Below are 18,030 nucleotides of genomic sequence, written 5' to 3'. Positions count from 1 at the left end.
CATCCATGAATGTGACAGGCAAAGTCCTTGTTGTAATGGAGCTCACAGCCTGGAGGAGAACACATACAAGTAATCGAGTAAGTTACAGTAGAATAGAAAATATAGATTGGCATAGCAGAACAGGGGTGGGGCGACTGACTCGATGTGGGGGCAGGAAAGGAGGAGTAGGTTGGGGTTGGAGGGGCTTCCTGTAGAAGATAATTTCTAAGCAGCATCAGCAAACCCTGGGAGACCATTAAAAATGGGAATTCTCAGGTGTGTTAAGCCAGACCTATTAAGTCTGAAATCCTGGGGATGAGACACCAAAATCTGTGTTTTAATAGATCTCTGAGGGGTTCAGATCTATGCTAAAGTCTGAGAACCAGACGATCGTACCTAGGCTGCACGTTAGAATCACGTGGAGACTCTCACATCGTTGCTGTTGCTGTGGCCCCTCTCCCAGAGACACTGATCCCTTTGGTCCGGGATAGAACCTGGGAATCAGTATTTTTAAAACCCCACGTGTCAAGGGTGAGACCACATCTTCAAGCTGACAGCTAAAGCCTGAGTTAGCCAGGCAGTGAGGGCTGGTGAGAGGGCAGAAAGTATTATAGCCCAGATGTGAGAGAAAGCCCAAGATTCCTGGGATTTGATAAGGCTAAGGAACACACACAAGGAAACTTCATGGCTTAAGATAAGGTTCATAGTTATACATTTGTTTATTGTAGTACTTCTTAAACTTTAATGTGCATAGAAATTATCTGAGGCTCTGGTAGAAACACAGACCCTTATGCAGTAGGAGGGCTCTATCGCCCCAGCACCTCCTGATCAGAGAGCAGATGGGGACTGCAGAACGATGTAACTATGCTTCAGGCCAGGGCCAACATAAGGGCACCTAGCCGGGGTGAATTGCAGATGCCTGCTGCTGGATGGGTGTGTTTTGAGGGTAAGGAGGAGAGATGCATCCAAGCACAACCTCCCAGCCTGCTCTTCTGATTATTTTCCATCAAGGTCGCACTGCTTTTAGCTCAGCAGTTACCCTCCAACCCCCAATCTAGCTGAATGCATCCCCTGGCCAGGTCCGCAGAGCCAGCTCATTAAGTGACCTCTGGAGCTCTCTGTAACGTGCCAGCCAGCCAGGGAGGCGCTGGTCGAGGAGGGGGGACTCTCCGGGGACCTCTGTTCCCCTCTCTCACTTCCCACTTCGCCTGGCTGACAGCGGCGGTGCCTGCGGCAGAACCTCTCTTTGCAGCAGCCCCTCGCACTTGGCTCGCACTTCTGGGCGCTGTCCATGGTTGCAGCATCTTTCGGCGCGCCACGTCAGGAGGCCGCAGCGGGGCCCTGCGATTGGCGGAGGAGCCCCTCGCCATCCCCCCAACACCCCCGCCCTCGCGCGTGGGCCCCGAGCCCCGGTCCCGCAGGCGCGTGCCAGTGCCCGCGCGAGGCGCGCCCTGGGGCTCCCGGGCGGCACACCCACTTTCCTTATTAGGGCAGAGTCAGACGCACAGAGCCGGCGGCGGGGGCGCGAGGGTGGGGCGGGGAGCCCTGGGAGGCGACAGTCGAGGGCGCAGCCACAGCCTTCGCCGCCTCTGAGCGGCAGGAGGGAGCAGCGGTCGCTGCGCTTCGCCGGCCAGTTTCCCGAGACCCCGCTTCTCTCCGCGGGCAGAGATCTTTCTCTGCGCCCCGCCGGGTACCCCTAGTCCAAACCTCTCCGGAGACATGGAAGAATTTTTGCAACGCGCCAAATCTAAACTGGTAAGTTAGGGGAGCAACGCTATGTGCGTGTGTCTGTGTGTGTGTGCGCCTGGGTGTGTGTATCTGTCTGTGTGTGTGTGTGCGCGCGCGCGCGCGCGCACGCTGATGAAGAGGAAAGGGCATTGCAGCAGAGAAGGAAGAAACAACTTTGCCACTTAGTTGTCAGGGTATGCGGGCTATTCCCTGGAAAGAATCTCTGGAACTCTGGTCCTTTACAGCAGGCAGTCTGTATCCAGAATCCTCGCCCACAGGCAGGCAGAGTGCTGAGCTGGGGGTGGGCGACCTGACAGAAGTTGGGTCCTGTGTGTTTAGCTTTGGTTCGTTTGGTCTGAGGTTGGAGAGAGGTAGAGCCAAACTGCAGTTTGCTTCTGAAGGCGAGAGGGTTAATGGGTGTGGTGCTCCTTTCAAAAATGAGCCCCGCCTTCTGCAGATGAAGTTACCTCTAAGTGTAAAGGGGAGGGGGGAAAATCCCTTAGAACTGTGCTTTTAGCTGGAGGTGGTGGCAAAGCATAAGAAAGGAAGTTAGGGTGCTGGCTGGGAAGGATGTGCGAGGCAAAGGCAGAGTTTACCCAGGCATCCCTCACAAAGAGCTTGCTCCAGTGCAGGAATAAGGGACGTGCTAGCGTGAATCGCGCGTCTCCCAGTCCCTGTTCAGATCTGTAATTTGGGCAGAGGCAGAAGGGGAAACCCCAACTGTTGCTGATGATGTGGGGTTTGCCAGACTATTGTTCTCCTGGGAGGAGACCAGCTCGTTGGCCCGGTACAACTGTACCACTGTCCAGAGAGCGAACTGTGATTTTATTGTGTGTGTTGACAGTTGCTACACATTCTGGAACAACAGATTCCAGCAGCTTCCTAATTCCAAACTGTCTTGGCTCTCCAGCATAGCGGTAATGCGCATAATGGAATGTTTCTGTTTCAACACTTAGGGAAAAGCCTCTGCTCATTTACAAGCAATATCTTTAATGGACAGTGAAATTAACTTTCCTGGGCCTGGCATAGGAGGAAATGCATAATTTATGATGCCTTTAACCTTTAAACCTTCATAGAAGACAAAATACAAAGTCTGCATTAAGGTGACATCTTCATCACATGGCAGGATATTTGTAAGGTTATTCTCATAACGTATTTATGCTTGCACAACAAAGGGAGAGTAGACCCAAGTGTGATTCTTACAGTGATTTAACTCTATCTTTTAAAAGACCATCAGAGTTGATTACTGCTAATGTAAGTAATTTGTTTTGTACCTTAAGTCTCCTGGAGAGTCAAATGTCAGTGGGGATTTCAGAATTGAGAAAGTTGGTCGTTTCCTGTGTTTATGGCTGACCCCCTTATAATTTTACTTGAGCACATGAAGGAAAATAGTGATTTCAGAAATTGTGTGCATTTCTGCTGGTATAAGTAAGCTCTCTCTCTTTTTTTGTTTTGTTTTGTTTTGTTTTTGTGTTTTTTTAACCTAACAATGAGTGAAAAGTGGTCAAAAAGGAAAGTCGATCATGCCAACTCATTTACTTATTTATTTATTTATTTATTTTGTTGGTGGATGAAAATGAATAGCCATCGTAGATACATGCAGGTTTAGGCTGCACCTGTGTTCTGCCCCTCAAACATGTATTTGAACAATAAACATATAGACTGTGGGGTTTGATGTGAGCAAGAGATTTGCCTCCTTTCTGAAGAACAATTGCTGGAACAGAAAAATTTCCTATTTCAGATCAACCAGTTGAAAGTAATGGGTAAGTTTATTTACTGAGTCCCTTCACTAGCTGAGCAATTTGCTCTACACTATTAAAAAAAAAAGAAAAGACAGGAGAAAGAAGTGGTTGCTTGAGTCACTGTTCCTGGTTGCCTGTGTTAGCCAGAAGGACAATTACTGCTAATTTTTTTTTTCTCGAAATAGGTTTCTTTTCAGAGATCACAGTTTGTTTTTCATAGCCACAGAAAAGGTGTTTTGGTCACTTTTAGTGTCATATTTCTCCTGACAAGTGATATTTTCTAGGTAAATAAGATTTTTACTTAATTTGCAATATTAACTATCATAGTAGATAACCTTTTGTTTTAGAGGATAATCTTGGTTTTGGAGAAAAATATTAAGTCAATTATTATGACATTCATTTGTGAGAAGTATATTCATAGTAAATTAGTACTGTTTAAAAAAAAACAGGCTAATACTTTGGGGAACATTTTAAGGAGAAGAAAATCATGCTGGCTTTTGTTTAGGCCCAATTACACCAGAATTAGTTAGAATTTAGGTGTTCTGCTTAAGCTGTTTTCAGTCAGAAGTTAGTATAGTCTTATCTGCATGAAAAGTCTAGCTGGCAAGGCTTTTTCCTACCTATTTGACTTCTTGCTTCGATATTCTGTAGTCATGATGTGTATCTTTTAATAGTTTGGAGTAGTCAGTGTTCTTTCCAAAGTCCTAACATACCCTCACCATCATTGGAACCAGCTCATTCCAATAGACAAAAGACATTTTAAGTTGCAAAATGGAGCAACTCTTAGTCATGGATAAAATTTCCAATGATCAAAACTTTGGAGAAAGTGTGCATAATTTTTCCTCCTGACTAGGAGCATTTATTATTAATTTGTCATTGTGAGGAGAGAAGAAGCCCCCCCATTCTAGGCCAGGCCCTGGTGTGGATCAGAAATCTTTGAAGGGGGAGAAATGCTTTTGGATTTTTATTGGGTAGTTTAGAGCTTATTTCTGTTGAAATTGGGGAAGCACGCAGTTCACTCTGCTCCTGTGGACCCTTAAGCTGAGGCAGATTCACTGGCATAATCCCGGCTCCCTTTCCCCTAAATCTCTCCTTCTGATACATACCCTTCTTCCTGACAATATGCTGTATTTAGAAGAAATGGCAAAAGCAGACCCCAAGTGTGGCCTCAGTGGGATCCCTCCTGGCACTCAAATGCTTCTCTGGGGGCCTGCTTTCTAACCTGGTCAGGACTTGCTCGGGTGCCTAGGTCTTCTTGATAACCATCACTGATGGTGGAGGGCAGCAAGGGAGGTAGTCCTTTACCCAAGCGTGGTCTCCCAAAATGGCACCTTCTTGACAAATAGGAATGACAAATAGGAAATTAATGCAATGGTTATTAAACAAGACAGTAGAGTAAGTAGTATGAGAGCAAGACCCCTGAGACGGAGGAGATGCTGACCAAAGAAAGGGTGGGCAATGCTTTTTACCTGCGTGCACTGCCCTGATGTGAGCACTCAGCTATGTTTCTGGTTCGGACCCCACTGTTAGAACCGCAAATGAAAAGAAAAACACATTTTCTTTTTCTCCTGCCAGTGCCCACCTAGCTTTTCTTCCACCTGCCCTTTCAGAGCTCGAATAGGGACAGAGATCAAATCCTGTAGTTCCAAGCTTGTCCTGAACTTTTAGCTATGCTTTCCATTTTTTGTTTTGCCATTTCTATGGTGGTGTCTTCGTTATTCGTTGTAGCATTTCTATGGTAGAAAAATTGATGAAGGGAGGGAAAGAGGGTTCCCCGCCCACTCTACGCTGTGATTTGGGAAATATCCTCCCCTCTCACAGTGGTCAGCTCGGGAAAGTATTCAGGCCAAGACCACCTCATGGTGGCAGTAAATGGTCTAAGTTCCCATGAACTTTGGAAGGAAGAAATGAAATTAATGAAGCATCAGAGTCCCAGGGCCCCAGTTGGTGGGAAGCCAAGGTCCCCACACTTGGCTATGGAGCCTCTCCCACTGCCTGGACCCCAGCAGCTGGTGCAATTCAAGCAGCTGCTAATGGAAGGGGGGGAGGGGTCACTGCCATCCATGTGCCCTAAGATGTAGATCACTACGCAGCCTTGGGGTTGGGCTGGAGAAGTGTCAGCTGCCGCTGGAAGGATCCAGAACACATCCATGTCTCAGGAATGCTGTTTTCAAAGAGAGGGTGGGGACAGGGTCACCACTGCAGTCTGAGGAATGCCTCTGTCCCTTCTGTAGGGACAGCTGCAAGTGAAGAGCTCTGTTCCGCAGCGGGTATTAGTCACCACGTGGATGGACTCGTACAGGAGCGAAATTCCGCATGACCCAAATGCCAACTTAGACTCTCTGGTATGTGGCATAGGGACCAAGAAAACACATTCGGAAGTCGACATGAGCAGCCACATTCGAGTTGTAGAGGAGAGGGGGGTTTTAAAAAGAAAGAAAAACATCACAGCCTGTCTGCAGAGTCATCGTCTTGATTGGAAGTTGAAGGAATATATTCCTGATTCCTTTACGGGAAGGAAAGTGGGACTCATCCATAAAAAGCTTCTCTGAAGTGACTGTTGCAGATACTTTGGACGGGCTGCTGTGGTGAGGACCAGTAGGGATGGATGGAGCCCCTGTCTGAGCAGTTTCTTTTGGGGAGCTGAGCTGATCACAGACCAGGGGATCAGCTCCCTTCCCCCCAGCAGCGAGGTGCACTTGAGACTTTGCCTGAGCATTAGTGAGCAGGAAGGAGACCAGGAATCCAAAGCACTTCTGTGAATGTGGTACCCCCCACCCTTCGGAGAGAAGAGCCCTTGATTGCTTTAGCCCCAAAGCCAGCTCAGACCAAGGTCTGTAGATTATCTAGCCCCAGGGGCTTCGGAGAAGAGTTGGGCTTTTTCAGTATAAATCTCACAGTGGATTGGTCTGCCTCAAAGGTAAAAAGAATTAGTCACTGCTACTCAGCACCTTGGGTCTTGGAGGGCGTGATTAGGTGAGCAAGGAAACCGTTTAATTAGTGACTTGGGAATATTTGATGTTAACCGGATGAAAATATGAGAGCTTTGGTATAACATGTTTATTTCTATTTGTAGCATTTATTTGGGCAGATATTAACATTGTTTGGGGTTTGGTGTGCCGGTTGAGAGAGCTCTTGTAGGCGATAGTGGCGTGCTGATGGAGATATCACTCTCCCTGTACATCCACTCCTCCCTGGAGTGCTAGCTGAGCAGAGAAAAGGGTGAGGGGGAACTACCTGTGTTTGGATGAAGCCTGCAAAAATGGAAAGAACATCTGGGGTCCAGAGAGGTGAAGTACATGGTGTTGCCTTGGCCACTGATTCTGTTTGGACCCTGGGGTTTATGGGAGAGTCCTAGAGTATGGAGTCATCTTTGAAGAGAAACTGGGAAGGGGCAGGACTAACATAGTCAGGAGGCAGCATTCAGATGGAGTTTGATATGACTGATACCCTTTGGGCTTGAGCAGTACACACCCTGCACAATTGTACACGGTTTCCCTGCCCCAGGTCTCAGAGTAGCCTACTCAGAATCTCTGACAATGTGCCAGGTGCATTTCTATCTGAGCCCTGTGGCTTTGGGCTTTGGTTTCCAGGGAAAGGTCATCTTTTTTCTTAAGAGATCTTGGGAGGCAAAGTGGGTACTAGATTGCTCTGAAAAATCCAACCCACAAAGTCTGGGTTGGGAAAAATAAGTTGACAACACTGTCTTGGTTTTGTTTGTTTGTTTGTTTGTTTTGTTTTGTTTTAGATTTTTAAAAAATTTATTTGTCAGAGAGAGAGAGAGAGATTGAAGAAGCAGGGGGAGCAGCAGGCAGAGGGAGAAGCAGACTCCCCTCTGAACAAGGAGCCCAATGCAGGACTTGATCCCAGGACCCTGGCATCCTGACCTGAGCCAAAGGCAGACACTTAACCGACTGAGCCACCCAGGCATCCTTTTACTGGAATATTTCTGACTCATAGATATTTTAAACCAGTCCTTATGGAAAAGAAGAACAAGGCCGACACTTAACCAACTGAGCCATCCAGGTGTCCCTGGTCTTGGGTTTTTAATCTGACAAATGGGATAATGATACCCGCTTTGCATATTTGTTGTAAAGCCAAAATACTATCTCAGCAGTCCTCAGCACAGAACCTGGAAGAGTGGCTGCTTCCCTCCATTTGCCCCAGCCTATAGTTCTGGGCAGTTTCTTATCTCACCCAAAGGCACTGTTATCCACCCAGTTTCTCCAGCTGGAAACTTCCTTCTCCTCCACCCCATTCCCACCCACCTTATCCCAGACATCCCTAAGTCATCCGGATGACTGAACGGTGGGCTCGCCAGTCTCCAGTAAACCACTCTCCCACTGCTGCTAGGGAGATGGTTGTGAAAGCACCATTTGCACCTCTGTAAGCCTCAGGACCCTTCTCTTGCTCTGAGGAAAACAGACAGCACTTGCAGCATGACCTTGGGATCTGGCCCAGGGTCCGGCTCAGTGTCTTGGGCTTCTCCTCCTCCTTGGCATAAGTAACTCCCACCCTTTCTTCAGAGGAGGTGAAGAAAGAACCTCTCCCTGAAGGACCTCTTCCCTCTCCACCTCCTCCACTTCATGACTCTACGTTGGGTTTTGCGGTAATGATTTTAGATCACTTACCGCAACTTGTCATTCTGTCTCTCCTGGGGATGTTTGTTTGATTAATCAGAGTAAAAAAACAGGTCTCTGTCTATTGGATTTTGTTCACCATTGTATAGCAGGGCCTGGTGCAATGCTCGATGTTTAGGAAGTTGTTTGTTTTGGCAGTTAATCCTGCCGTATTACCGTTAATTAAGTACAAAAGCCTTCCAATTATGTCACGTGGAGAGTTTTTCACCCAGTGCTCCGTTTGGCTGTTCTGTTTGGTGTGCCGGTGTCCAGATCAGCCTGCCTGGTGTGTCAGTCACTCTGATGACGCGATCCCAGCAGCAGATGGCACAAGCCTCAGGGGTCACCAGATGAGGGACTCCTTCTGTCCGCGCAAAGATCGTTCTCACGTTGCACAACGTGTACTTGGCCGTCTCTGGTGCAAAGCAATACTTGGTTATCACAGATCAGACAGAAATTCTCTTTGGTCTCATCAATGCTGATGACCTCCCGAAAACAGCAGAGTAGGCTCTCTGTTTGGCCCTTGTAGTTGATCTTAATGAACTGCCGCATGTGGATCTTCTCTCCTTCATTTCTTGTCAGGGAGTCCTTAAGTCGGTTCCTTAGAAAGAGACAAGGGAGGACATCCTCTCAACCTGTGGGGACCAGGAGGTGGACGACGAGCAAACACACTGGTCGGTTGTTCCAGCATCCGGGGCTTGTGGGCCGTAGCCGGTTGCAGGTGCTTCTTGGGACCGTGAGCCATGCCTGTGCTGGTCCCCAAATCATAACCCATTATAGTGGCTCAATAAAAATGAAAAAGTGGATGGACACGTGCAGACTCCAAGTGATCGGAGTCTGAAGAAGGGCCGACGACAGTCTGCACAAACCTAGGTTGGTTTTCCTAGAAGCAGGGAAGAAACATTAAGGTCAAGGAGTGCCGTCTGGAACTTTGCACAAAGTCTGTATTTCATACAAAATGTTACTGCAAATGAGTGAAGCTAGTTTTTATGCATGGCTGTTGGGAATCTGCAAATATTGGTTGAATTTAAGCGGGAGTGGATTGGCGAGAAGCAAGGAAGGGAATGGACCACTAAAAGCCTCTGCAAAACCACATTGGATAGATCAGCAAATGGAGCTGATTCGTGCCATAGATCCTCCTCTGTGAGGCTCAAAGACTAGAAATTGCTCTTCCCCAATCCCAGCTACCACACCAGGTACACCCAGCCGATTCTGCTTCCTCTGGGGTAGTACTAATGGTATGAGAGAGACCGGCAGGGAAGCTTTTCAGAGTCCTTAAGAGGAAAGGTGCAGGCATTCCAGATCAGTCTCATTAGTATTTCTGTCCAACCCTGACCCTGCAGACCTCGTGCACGGGATCAGCCCATACATTGTCCTGAAGCAGACCCCTCATCCGACCAGTGTGCTGTTTGTCATAGAGCTGTGCCCACAGTCCTCCACTTCATCGAACTCTCAGGGGTGTGACCAGACTTTCCTGGGTACTCTTACTAGCCTATGATGCAAGAGTCTTTTAGAAACGGTGGTGTCCAGAAAAATTGCATATCTTTGGCTCCATGCATTTTCTATTTCTTGCTTTGGCTGCCAGGAAGCTCAAAGCTATGTTGATGCTTACTCCTTAGCCTAGTATTTCTATAGTACATTTTTCTTATTTTTATTGCTTAGCTTCTACCTTGTTATACTTGTTTTAATGTGTGTGTGTGTGTGTGTGTGTGTGTGTGTGTGTGTGTGTGTGGTTTTTGGGGTTTTATTTGCTAAGTTTGTATGTTTTTTTGTTTTGTTTTGTTTTTTGTTTTTTTTGCAAGCAGCTCATCATTTTGAACCCTGGCAAAAATAAAAACATACATTTTACAATAATGTCTATGATCATGAACTTGTTTGGGCAACAGATCTGGTGTAATTCAGAGTTTATCTACTCACATTTGGGAATTAGCTTTTTTCATGATTGCAAATACCGTGTGGGAGCTTCAAAACATGTAGTTGAAATTAGATATCAATCAACACAATCAAAACTGTATCTTTGCTCTCATTCTTAAAGACCAGTACCTTCCCTGGATAAGCAATAATCTCACATTCCTGTACCTGAGCCCATAACCTGGAGTCCAGGATGCAGCTCATAGTAGAAGCTGCTTGGCCTAAGCAGGAAAGTCTGGGAAGAATTTCATCGAGCATTTTTAGATTGGAGGGAAACTTGGAGATCCTTTTGTCTTCCTCATCACTTCTTTTCTTTAAATGCATTTTGGCATGGTGGGTGATGGTGTGAGCCAGATAGCCTAATTTCAAAGCCTGACTTTGCCATTTTGATGTACTCGTCAGATGACCTTAGTTACTTAGACTTGCTGAGTCTCAGTTTTCTCACCTATAAAATGAGAACAATAGTTGGGGCACCTGGGTGGCTCAGTGGGTTAAGCCTCTGCCTTCGGCTCAGGTCATAATCTCGGGGTCCTGGGATCGAGCCCTGCATCTCGGTCTCTGCTCAGCGGGGAGCCTGCTTCCCCCCTCCCTCTCTGCCTGCCTTTCTGCCTACTTGTGATCTCTCTGTCAAATAAATAAATAAACAAAATCTTTTAAAAATTTTTTTTAAAAATGAGAACAATAGTAGCACACCCCTCTTAGGGCCGTTGCAGGTGTGAATGTCCTAAGATGAGAATATGCTCTCCATCCCAATAGCTGAGCAGTATAAAGTAATAAAAACATGAAAGAGACCACTGGTGGACAAGAGAGCCAGGAAGCCCTACTGACATTTCATAGAAACAGGAACAGTTCTTAATTCTTAGCTTTTTTTAGTTCACCTAAAATTTGGTGAACTGTCTTCCCTCTAAGAAATCTGTCTTCCCTCCAAGAAATCTGTTTTTTTCACTGAATGTTCACAATGGTCTTGTAAGGTGGGTATTATTCTCCTTTTGCAGTTGAGGAAACTGAGCTTTAGGGAGTCAGGAAGTTGGCCCACGTTCTCATTGCCAGTGAAAAACAGAGCTAGAGTTCGCTCCCAGACCAGCCGCCTCCAATTCTAGGACTCCCTTCTTACAGACTCCAGTGCTTCTGCCCACCTGATCTCCCAGAACACTTAATTCCCTTTAAATGAAAAGTGAACAACTTGACAGGTTTATAGGGGGATTGGATGGTAAGTCCGCTTTGACCCGAGAGAGGTTTATTTCTTCGTGGTGACCGTTTTATATTAAAAACCCTCAGACAACTGAGTCATCAACGAATATTATTGAGAACCAGCTGTGAGAAAAATATGTGGCTCCTCTGGCTCTGATTTGGTGGGACAAGCTGGGATACACTGCCCACTGCGTACCCATGTGAAAGGGATGCAAAAGATTGATAAACTAGTTGGAACATTGGCGTGCGACTGGCTTTTACAGTGGTCAGAAATACTGTGGAAATTTCACGAATTTTTAATAAAGAGAATGCATCTCAAAAAAAGTTTGAAGTTGTCCCTTACTTACCATCAAGATTGTTGACCCAACTTTTGGTTTGACAGGTATCTTCATAGCTGTTAGTCTGTTGCTGGAGGCCTTAAGGAGGCCCTTGGTTGACTGACTGATCCGTCAGTCTTACAGTAGGGTGACTCACTGCAGTGACACAGCTAGTGTGGAGAAGAGCTGGAGTCGGGCCACAGCTCCCAGTGGTGCCAAGCTTGCTGCTTGCTCCTGAGTCTGCCCACTTAGCCACACCCCCTGAAAGCTGCTGGTTCTACCCCAGACACATGTAGGAGTGAAGGAAAGGGGAGGAGAGAAAAGAAGGGAGGTACAGGTGGGATTGGAAGGAACTAGAAGAAAAGAGAAGGAGAAAAGGAATGTGGGGGAGGGGCACAGGGAGAAGTCATGAGGCATGGGAGAACATCCTTCCAAAACCCAGGTTGCAATGAGTTGCAGGCCCAGCACTTCCTGTTTCTGGAATTTACTCATCTGGTGGCATCAGCCAACCCTTAGTCTCCTGAAGGGTGGAATTACGCAGGAGCAGCTTTCCTTTAGGCAGCCAGAACTGATGACTGAAAACACACACACACACACACACACACACACGAGTGTTACTCTGCCAGAAAAAGATGAGATTGTGCCATTTGCAACAACATGGATGGACCTAGAGGGTGTTACACTAAGTGAAAGAGGTCAGGCTGAGAAGGACAAATATCGTATGATTTCACTCATGTGCGAGAACCAAAAAACAGAGCTAGAGAATAAACAAACCCAAAGCGGACTCAGGCCTATAAATACAGAGAACAAACTGGTGGTAGTCGGAGGGAAGGGGGTTGGAGGGATGGACTAAATGAGTGGAGGGGAGTGGGAGGCACAGGCTTCCAGCTCTGGGATGAACAAGTCAGGGGAGTAAAAGACACAGCACGGGGTCAATGGTCCGTGATACCGTTATAGCGTTGTATGGCAACAGACGGTAGCTTGCGGTGAGCACAGAGTAAGGTTCAGACTCGTCGAATCAGTGTGTTGTACACCTGCCACTAATGTAACGTGGTGCGTCAACTAGACTCAAATAAAGACATTTAAAAAAAAAGAAAACATAGCTTTAAAGTTAGTTCTTTCCTCACGGAAAATCCCCCCAAACTCTATCTCTGAGTCTATTTGTGAGGTTACATCTGTAAAACACTCAGGAGCAATGCGGGGACACAGGAGAGACCCACGAGTGTTAACCGTCATCACCATCATCACCACCATCACCATCATCACCATCACTTAGTTTGTGCTTTGACAAAATAGTCACAAGCTTGGTTTTCTCAGAGCACAGTGACGGAGGAAGAGGTTGCCTAACAATGTAATTGCTGCTGAGTTACAAGGGAGGGAAGTGCACAAACAAAACCAAAATCAAACAGAACCAATAAGAAGCAGACCCAGGCCCCCCATCAGTGCCACTCCATCTGGGGTAGGGCAAATAGTTCTAAGGATCTGCACGGTGTCTGCAGCCGTGACATCAGGGACGTCAAGTACATTGCTGATGTTCGCAGTGACAACCCTGTGTCATCAAGGAGGAAAGATCATTAAAGCTCAGTGTCCTGTTTAAGGAGAGAGGTAGGACGTGCAAGCAGTTTCAGAAAAATTTCCAATTCAGATAATTCAAATAGAAAAAAAATAGAAAGGAATTGTCACGTGGCGGGCCGGCTTTGGTTGTCTGCAAAAGTGGCTCATACAGGAGACCTCGTTCTTGCGGGAAGCTAGATATGTGAAATGTCATGGTTTTTATAACAAGGGATCATGAGTCAGGAGGGAGGGCGATGGTGCTAAAAATGTGTGCCTGATGTGAGGAGGCAGAAATAGGCCTGTGGCATGTAGAAGATACAAGAAAGCCCGCTCCCCGCTCCCATCCCGAGTAGAGAACTAAATCTCATTCTGGACTCCACAAAAAAGTTGCAGCAGGGTCCATGAGCCTGTCCAAAATTCCCTAAAAATGGCCCAAGAGGGAGGGGTACCTGCTGATGGGTTTTCAATTATTGGAAAGGTTTTTGTGGGAGAGTTCCCACTCGCAGAAACCATTTCTTTCCCTCACTCAATAACAACAACAAAACCAAAAAACAAAACAAACTCCAGGACTTTAGAATAAGTGGCTTGGGGGAAAAAAAAAAAGATGTTGATCCATTCAGTAAGATCCAATTATTTCGTTGTGAAAAGTATCTATCAACTAATCAGAGGGTGCAAAAGTGAAATGTGCATGCTTGTGTCTTGTCCCCCAAAATGGAAAAGAAGAGTGAAGCCTGAAGTTCATTCGGAATGTAGATGCGTCTTTTGTTCATCTTTGCACACTTCGTACACATTTCCCCCAGCAAGTGGCCCGTGGGGCCGGCCAGACCAGCACCTGGCTCTGGGAAGACAGAAGTGTCATGACAGGTGCACAGATCAAGTCGTTCCCCTGCCACGGATATGTCTGAGAGGACACATGCCTGTCTGCTCCCCGGGAAGGCAGTGTCGCTGGGCCCTTCTCCAGGGAGGCAAGGGGGCAAGTCTCTCACTACCCCCCAAACTCTCTGCTTCTTTTTCTGTCCATTTCTATTGAGAAATAATTGACAGCCTGATGGTTTGATTTACTATATTGTAAGAGGATTACCATGATAGGTTCAGCTAATGTGCATTTTCTTTTATTGATAAAGAAAAAGAAAAGAAAGAATAAAGGAGGAAGATTTCTCCTTGTGATGAGAACTCTTAGAGTTTACTCTCTTCCTGACTTTTCTGTATATGGTGTGGCAGTATTAGCTGTAGTCAAGATGTTGTACGTTATTACAACTTCCAGAGCGCCGCCTTATGGAGTGCTGGATTCTTTCAGGGAAAGGTGAACAGTAGTTCAACTAATTTTTGTGGACTAATACAAGCTGAAACTTTGGTTCATATTTTGTTTTATCTTTTGAGTATTTACCAAGCTCATTGGGGGGAACTTCTTTGGTTTTAATTCTTTTCTTCTTTTTCTTCTTCTTCTTCTTTTTTTAAAAATAAAATTTTATTTATTTATTTGACAGAGATAGAGAGAGAGAACAAGCAGGGGGAGTGGCAGGCAGAGAGAGAGGGAGAAGCAGACTCCCCACTGAGCAAGGAGCCTGGTGTGGGACTCGATCCCCTGACCCCAGGAACATGACCTGAGCCGAAGGCAGACGCTTAACGAACTGAGCCGTCCAGGCACTCTGTTTTTTTCTCTTTTTAGATTGTAGGCAAATGGAAATATGGTCTTAGGAAATGCATACAGGTCATAGGAAAAGATAAAAGGGAGGGAGAATTTCATTCTCTAGCAGAATATTTCTTCTATTATTTAATTGTGACTTTGTTTTGTAAGACCCTAACATAATGAAGCCAGGCACGAACGAAGCAGTTTCCTTGGTCTGTAACTGATCGTGTGCTTGCCACTTGGCTGATATCCCTGGAGTGTGGCCTGAAGCTCTAGCTCTCTTGGCTCCACTCTTAAAAAATCCAGACATAAACTCACTGTGGGTGATGCAGATCAAAATACCATCCCAGAACTGGCTTTTAAAACACTTTGAAAAATTCATTAGGCTTCCAACGTATTAGGTCACTCTGAGCCTCATGGGGGGACAAGCATATTTCTCACTTCTGTGGAATTATTTCATGCCAAAATAGCCTTCTGACCAAGCATAATATTGCTGTAAAAACCAGTTCACAGTGGTAGTTTCAGATGCCAGCATTTACATAGCTTTGATGACTCTTGTAAACACTGAGCCATGCTTATTACTACTGGCCCCTTCGTGGGACGTCTTCTTTCAGCACGGTTTATATTCAGCCGCTCCGATCACTGTGTCACACTGGACATACCCTCACCCATCACTTCGGAGAATGGTGTGGACACGGGCATCAGGATTCCATGTGTTTAGCTATAGTCTGTTGTTAGTGATTTCTTGCTTTGGAAATGTCAGCTTCTTTGATCGCAGACCTTTACAGGTCAGACTCTTGTGGAAGCACAGATCTCTAACGTGGAAACAAATGACTTTACGCTTTGTCTGTTTCACCCTCCTGGTATGATGGGTCAGGTTTCATTCATTTATAAAATAATAAGTAAATGTTAAAGCAGATTTGGGAAATAGAGGGAAGCTAAAAAGTGAACCACAAATATTAAAGGAAATAAAAATTAAAAATTAAAATCATCCACTTTTTTTTTTTAAGGGGGGTGGGAAAGAGGGTCAGAGGGAAAAGGGAGAGAGAGAATCTCAAGCAGGCTCCAGGCCTAGTACAGAGCCTGGCACAAGGCTCCATCTCTGAGATGGACCCTGAGATGGACCCTGAGATCATGAACTGAGCCGATATCAAGAGTCAGACTCTTAACTGACTGAGCCACCCAGGCACCCCAGAAATTACCCACTTTCATTCCAGTGTGACTGTTGGCAATAGTTTGGCAAGGAGTTTTCTTCGTCTTTCTTTTCTATGCATAGGATCAAGATAGGATATTCATACATTTCAGTGCCCTGATTTTTTATTTTACTTAACATTATTCATTAACTATGTCCCTATGTTATTGAATTATATTCCAAATCAGCATCTTAAATCATACCATACAGTGTAATAAAGAAGATATACAATGGTTAAACATTTTGTTCACCCCTCCTATTTTTTTTTTTGCTATTGTTAATTACACTGTAACAAACATCTCTGTAGCAAAAATCTTTCTATCTTGTGTAGGACAATGTCCTTAAAATAGTTTTTCAAAAACGTAATTATTGGAGCAAAAGATATATTCTTTTTTAAAAAAATATAAATAGTCTTAAGTTTCTTGATAAATCTTTCCAAATTGATTTCTGGATAAAATCCACCCATTTCAAGACCCAGGGAGGTTCTGAAAGTTTAACTTGTTCTTTAGAACATTGTATAGGCATAGATTTCAGATCTCTTGACACAGAGGTCTGTGCTCCTGACAAGTTTGAGAGGCTGTACGGTACAGCAGGAAGAGTGCCATGCTAATTTGAGAAATATGGATGTAGTCCACAGTGGGCTCTGCCCTCAACAAGGAGTCTTCTTGTCCTTCTCCTTCCATCCCTTCCCGCCTTGTGCCTGTACAATCTCTCTTTCTCAAGAGAATATGGATCTGAGCAAATAATCTGAAGCTGCCTTGCTCCTGAATTAAGATGATCATAGCACAAATTATACCACACCAGTTAGAGCTCTTATTTGAAACCATGAAGTTGAATCTGACCAGAGAGGCTACTTCCTCCCTTTTTTTTCCCCCCACGTCCTCTATTTCAAAAGGATTGAGCTTGTTGGCACCTGGGTGGCTCAGTGGATTAAGCTTCTGCCTTCAGCTCAGGTCATGGTATCAGGGTCCTGGGATTAAGCCCTGCATGGGTCTCTCTGCTCAGCAGGGATACATCTCCCTGCCCCCCACCCTGCCTGCCTCTCTGCCTGCTTGTGATCTTTCTCTGTGTCAAATAAATAAATAAAATCTTTAAAAAAATGGATTGAGCTTTATGACCCAGTGACTAGTCAGACTAGTCATAGTAGTGAACAGTACTGCCTGGTGTGGTCATTCAAGACATGCTGTTGCACTTCAAACTTCTCTCACCTGTGTGGTCTCACTCGGGCAGCCGTGGGTAGGACGTATGTTATTATAGTTACACCACAGATGAGAAGAACAAGACAGACAGGTGAAATCCAGCCTCGCCCAAGCACACACAACCAGCAAGTGACACAGCTGGGCGCATAGAGTCTGTGTCTTCTGATTCCCCAACCCTTGTTTCCAGTGGTATCTATGAACTAAGAACTGGTTCGCACTTTCAAAAGATAGGTTGAAGTTCTCGTTGAGAGTTTGATGCTTTGGATTCATCTCCATAAAAGAAAATGGCCCAGTAAGAATATAGGCACTTTTCCAAGTGGAAAATATCCAGCTGTGTCTCAGGAAACACACAGGAGAGCAAATCTATTGGGCTTTGGAGTTTTCGTGTGGTGGGTTCTGATGAATAGTTTGCAAGTGTGAGATGAATGGTTGGGCCATTGGTGGAAACATGCTGAGCTCCACAGGTGCTGTGAGGTCAAGTGTCATCTGTGATGGGAAAGAGGTACCTTCGAGGTGGGTCTTTGGAGGGCCTGTGGGCATCATCCCATGTGCTACTGTAATGGGACAGCAGGTGATTGGATGCTGCTTGGATTGATTCCAGCCTCAGAGTTCCAAGTAATGAGGGGAAGAGCGTTTAATTGCCTATAATCCGAGATCTTTCCCTGCTACAGTCGAGGTGTAATTCTGCCAAATTCTCTCTCTCTTTCACTCTTCATCCCCCTACCCTATTCCTACTATTTCCCTATTTGGTTCATATTTATTAACCGGCTAAAGACCTAAATGCCTCCCACATTGATGCAATAGGGAGTAATTTTAGCATGGTGCAGTATAATGCTGTCTAAGCTAAATTCTTCTCTTTCAAAAAGATTCTCGCTAAGAAACACATATATTTCTGGACCAGCATTTTGTATAGCCATATCATGGCGGAGGCCACATGACTGCTAAGTTCAGTGTGCACAGAGGTGAAG

The 18,030-nt window shown here is 45.6% G+C and overlaps 1 protein-coding gene and 1 pseudogene across 5 annotated transcripts in view; one reads left to right on the top strand and one right to left on the bottom strand.

Moving 5' to 3' along the window:
* The first annotated feature begins 1,501 nt into the window (after nt 1-1,501).
* The window catches only part of PRUNE2 (prune homolog 2 with BCH domain), a 261,380-nt gene continuing 244,851 nt past the window's right edge, over nt 1,502-18,030 (top strand). For 3 of the 5 annotated variants that reach the window (XM_047699658.1, XM_047699659.1, XM_047699657.1), the window contains exon 1: nt 1,502-1,734. In XM_047699658.1, the coding sequence (XP_047555614.1) occupies nt 1,699-1,734 (36 nt within the window). In that variant the 5' untranslated portion in view covers nt 1,502-1,698. The remainder of the gene's footprint in view (nt 1,735-18,030) is intronic. The other 2 variants (XM_047699662.1, XM_047699660.1) reach the window with 1 other exon arrangement.
* LOC125083697 (40S ribosomal protein S4, X isoform-like) lies at nt 8,278-8,813 on the bottom strand (annotated as a pseudogene).

The sequence above is a fragment of the Lutra lutra genome, chromosome 13, assembly GCF_902655055.1.
Source record: "Lutra lutra chromosome 13, mLutLut1.2, whole genome shotgun sequence".
In the NCBI taxonomy this organism is placed as follows: domain Eukaryota; kingdom Metazoa; phylum Chordata; class Mammalia; order Carnivora; family Mustelidae; genus Lutra; species Lutra lutra.
Note: the sequence above shows the minus strand (reverse complement) of the source record. Positions and strands in the feature narration are given on the sequence as shown.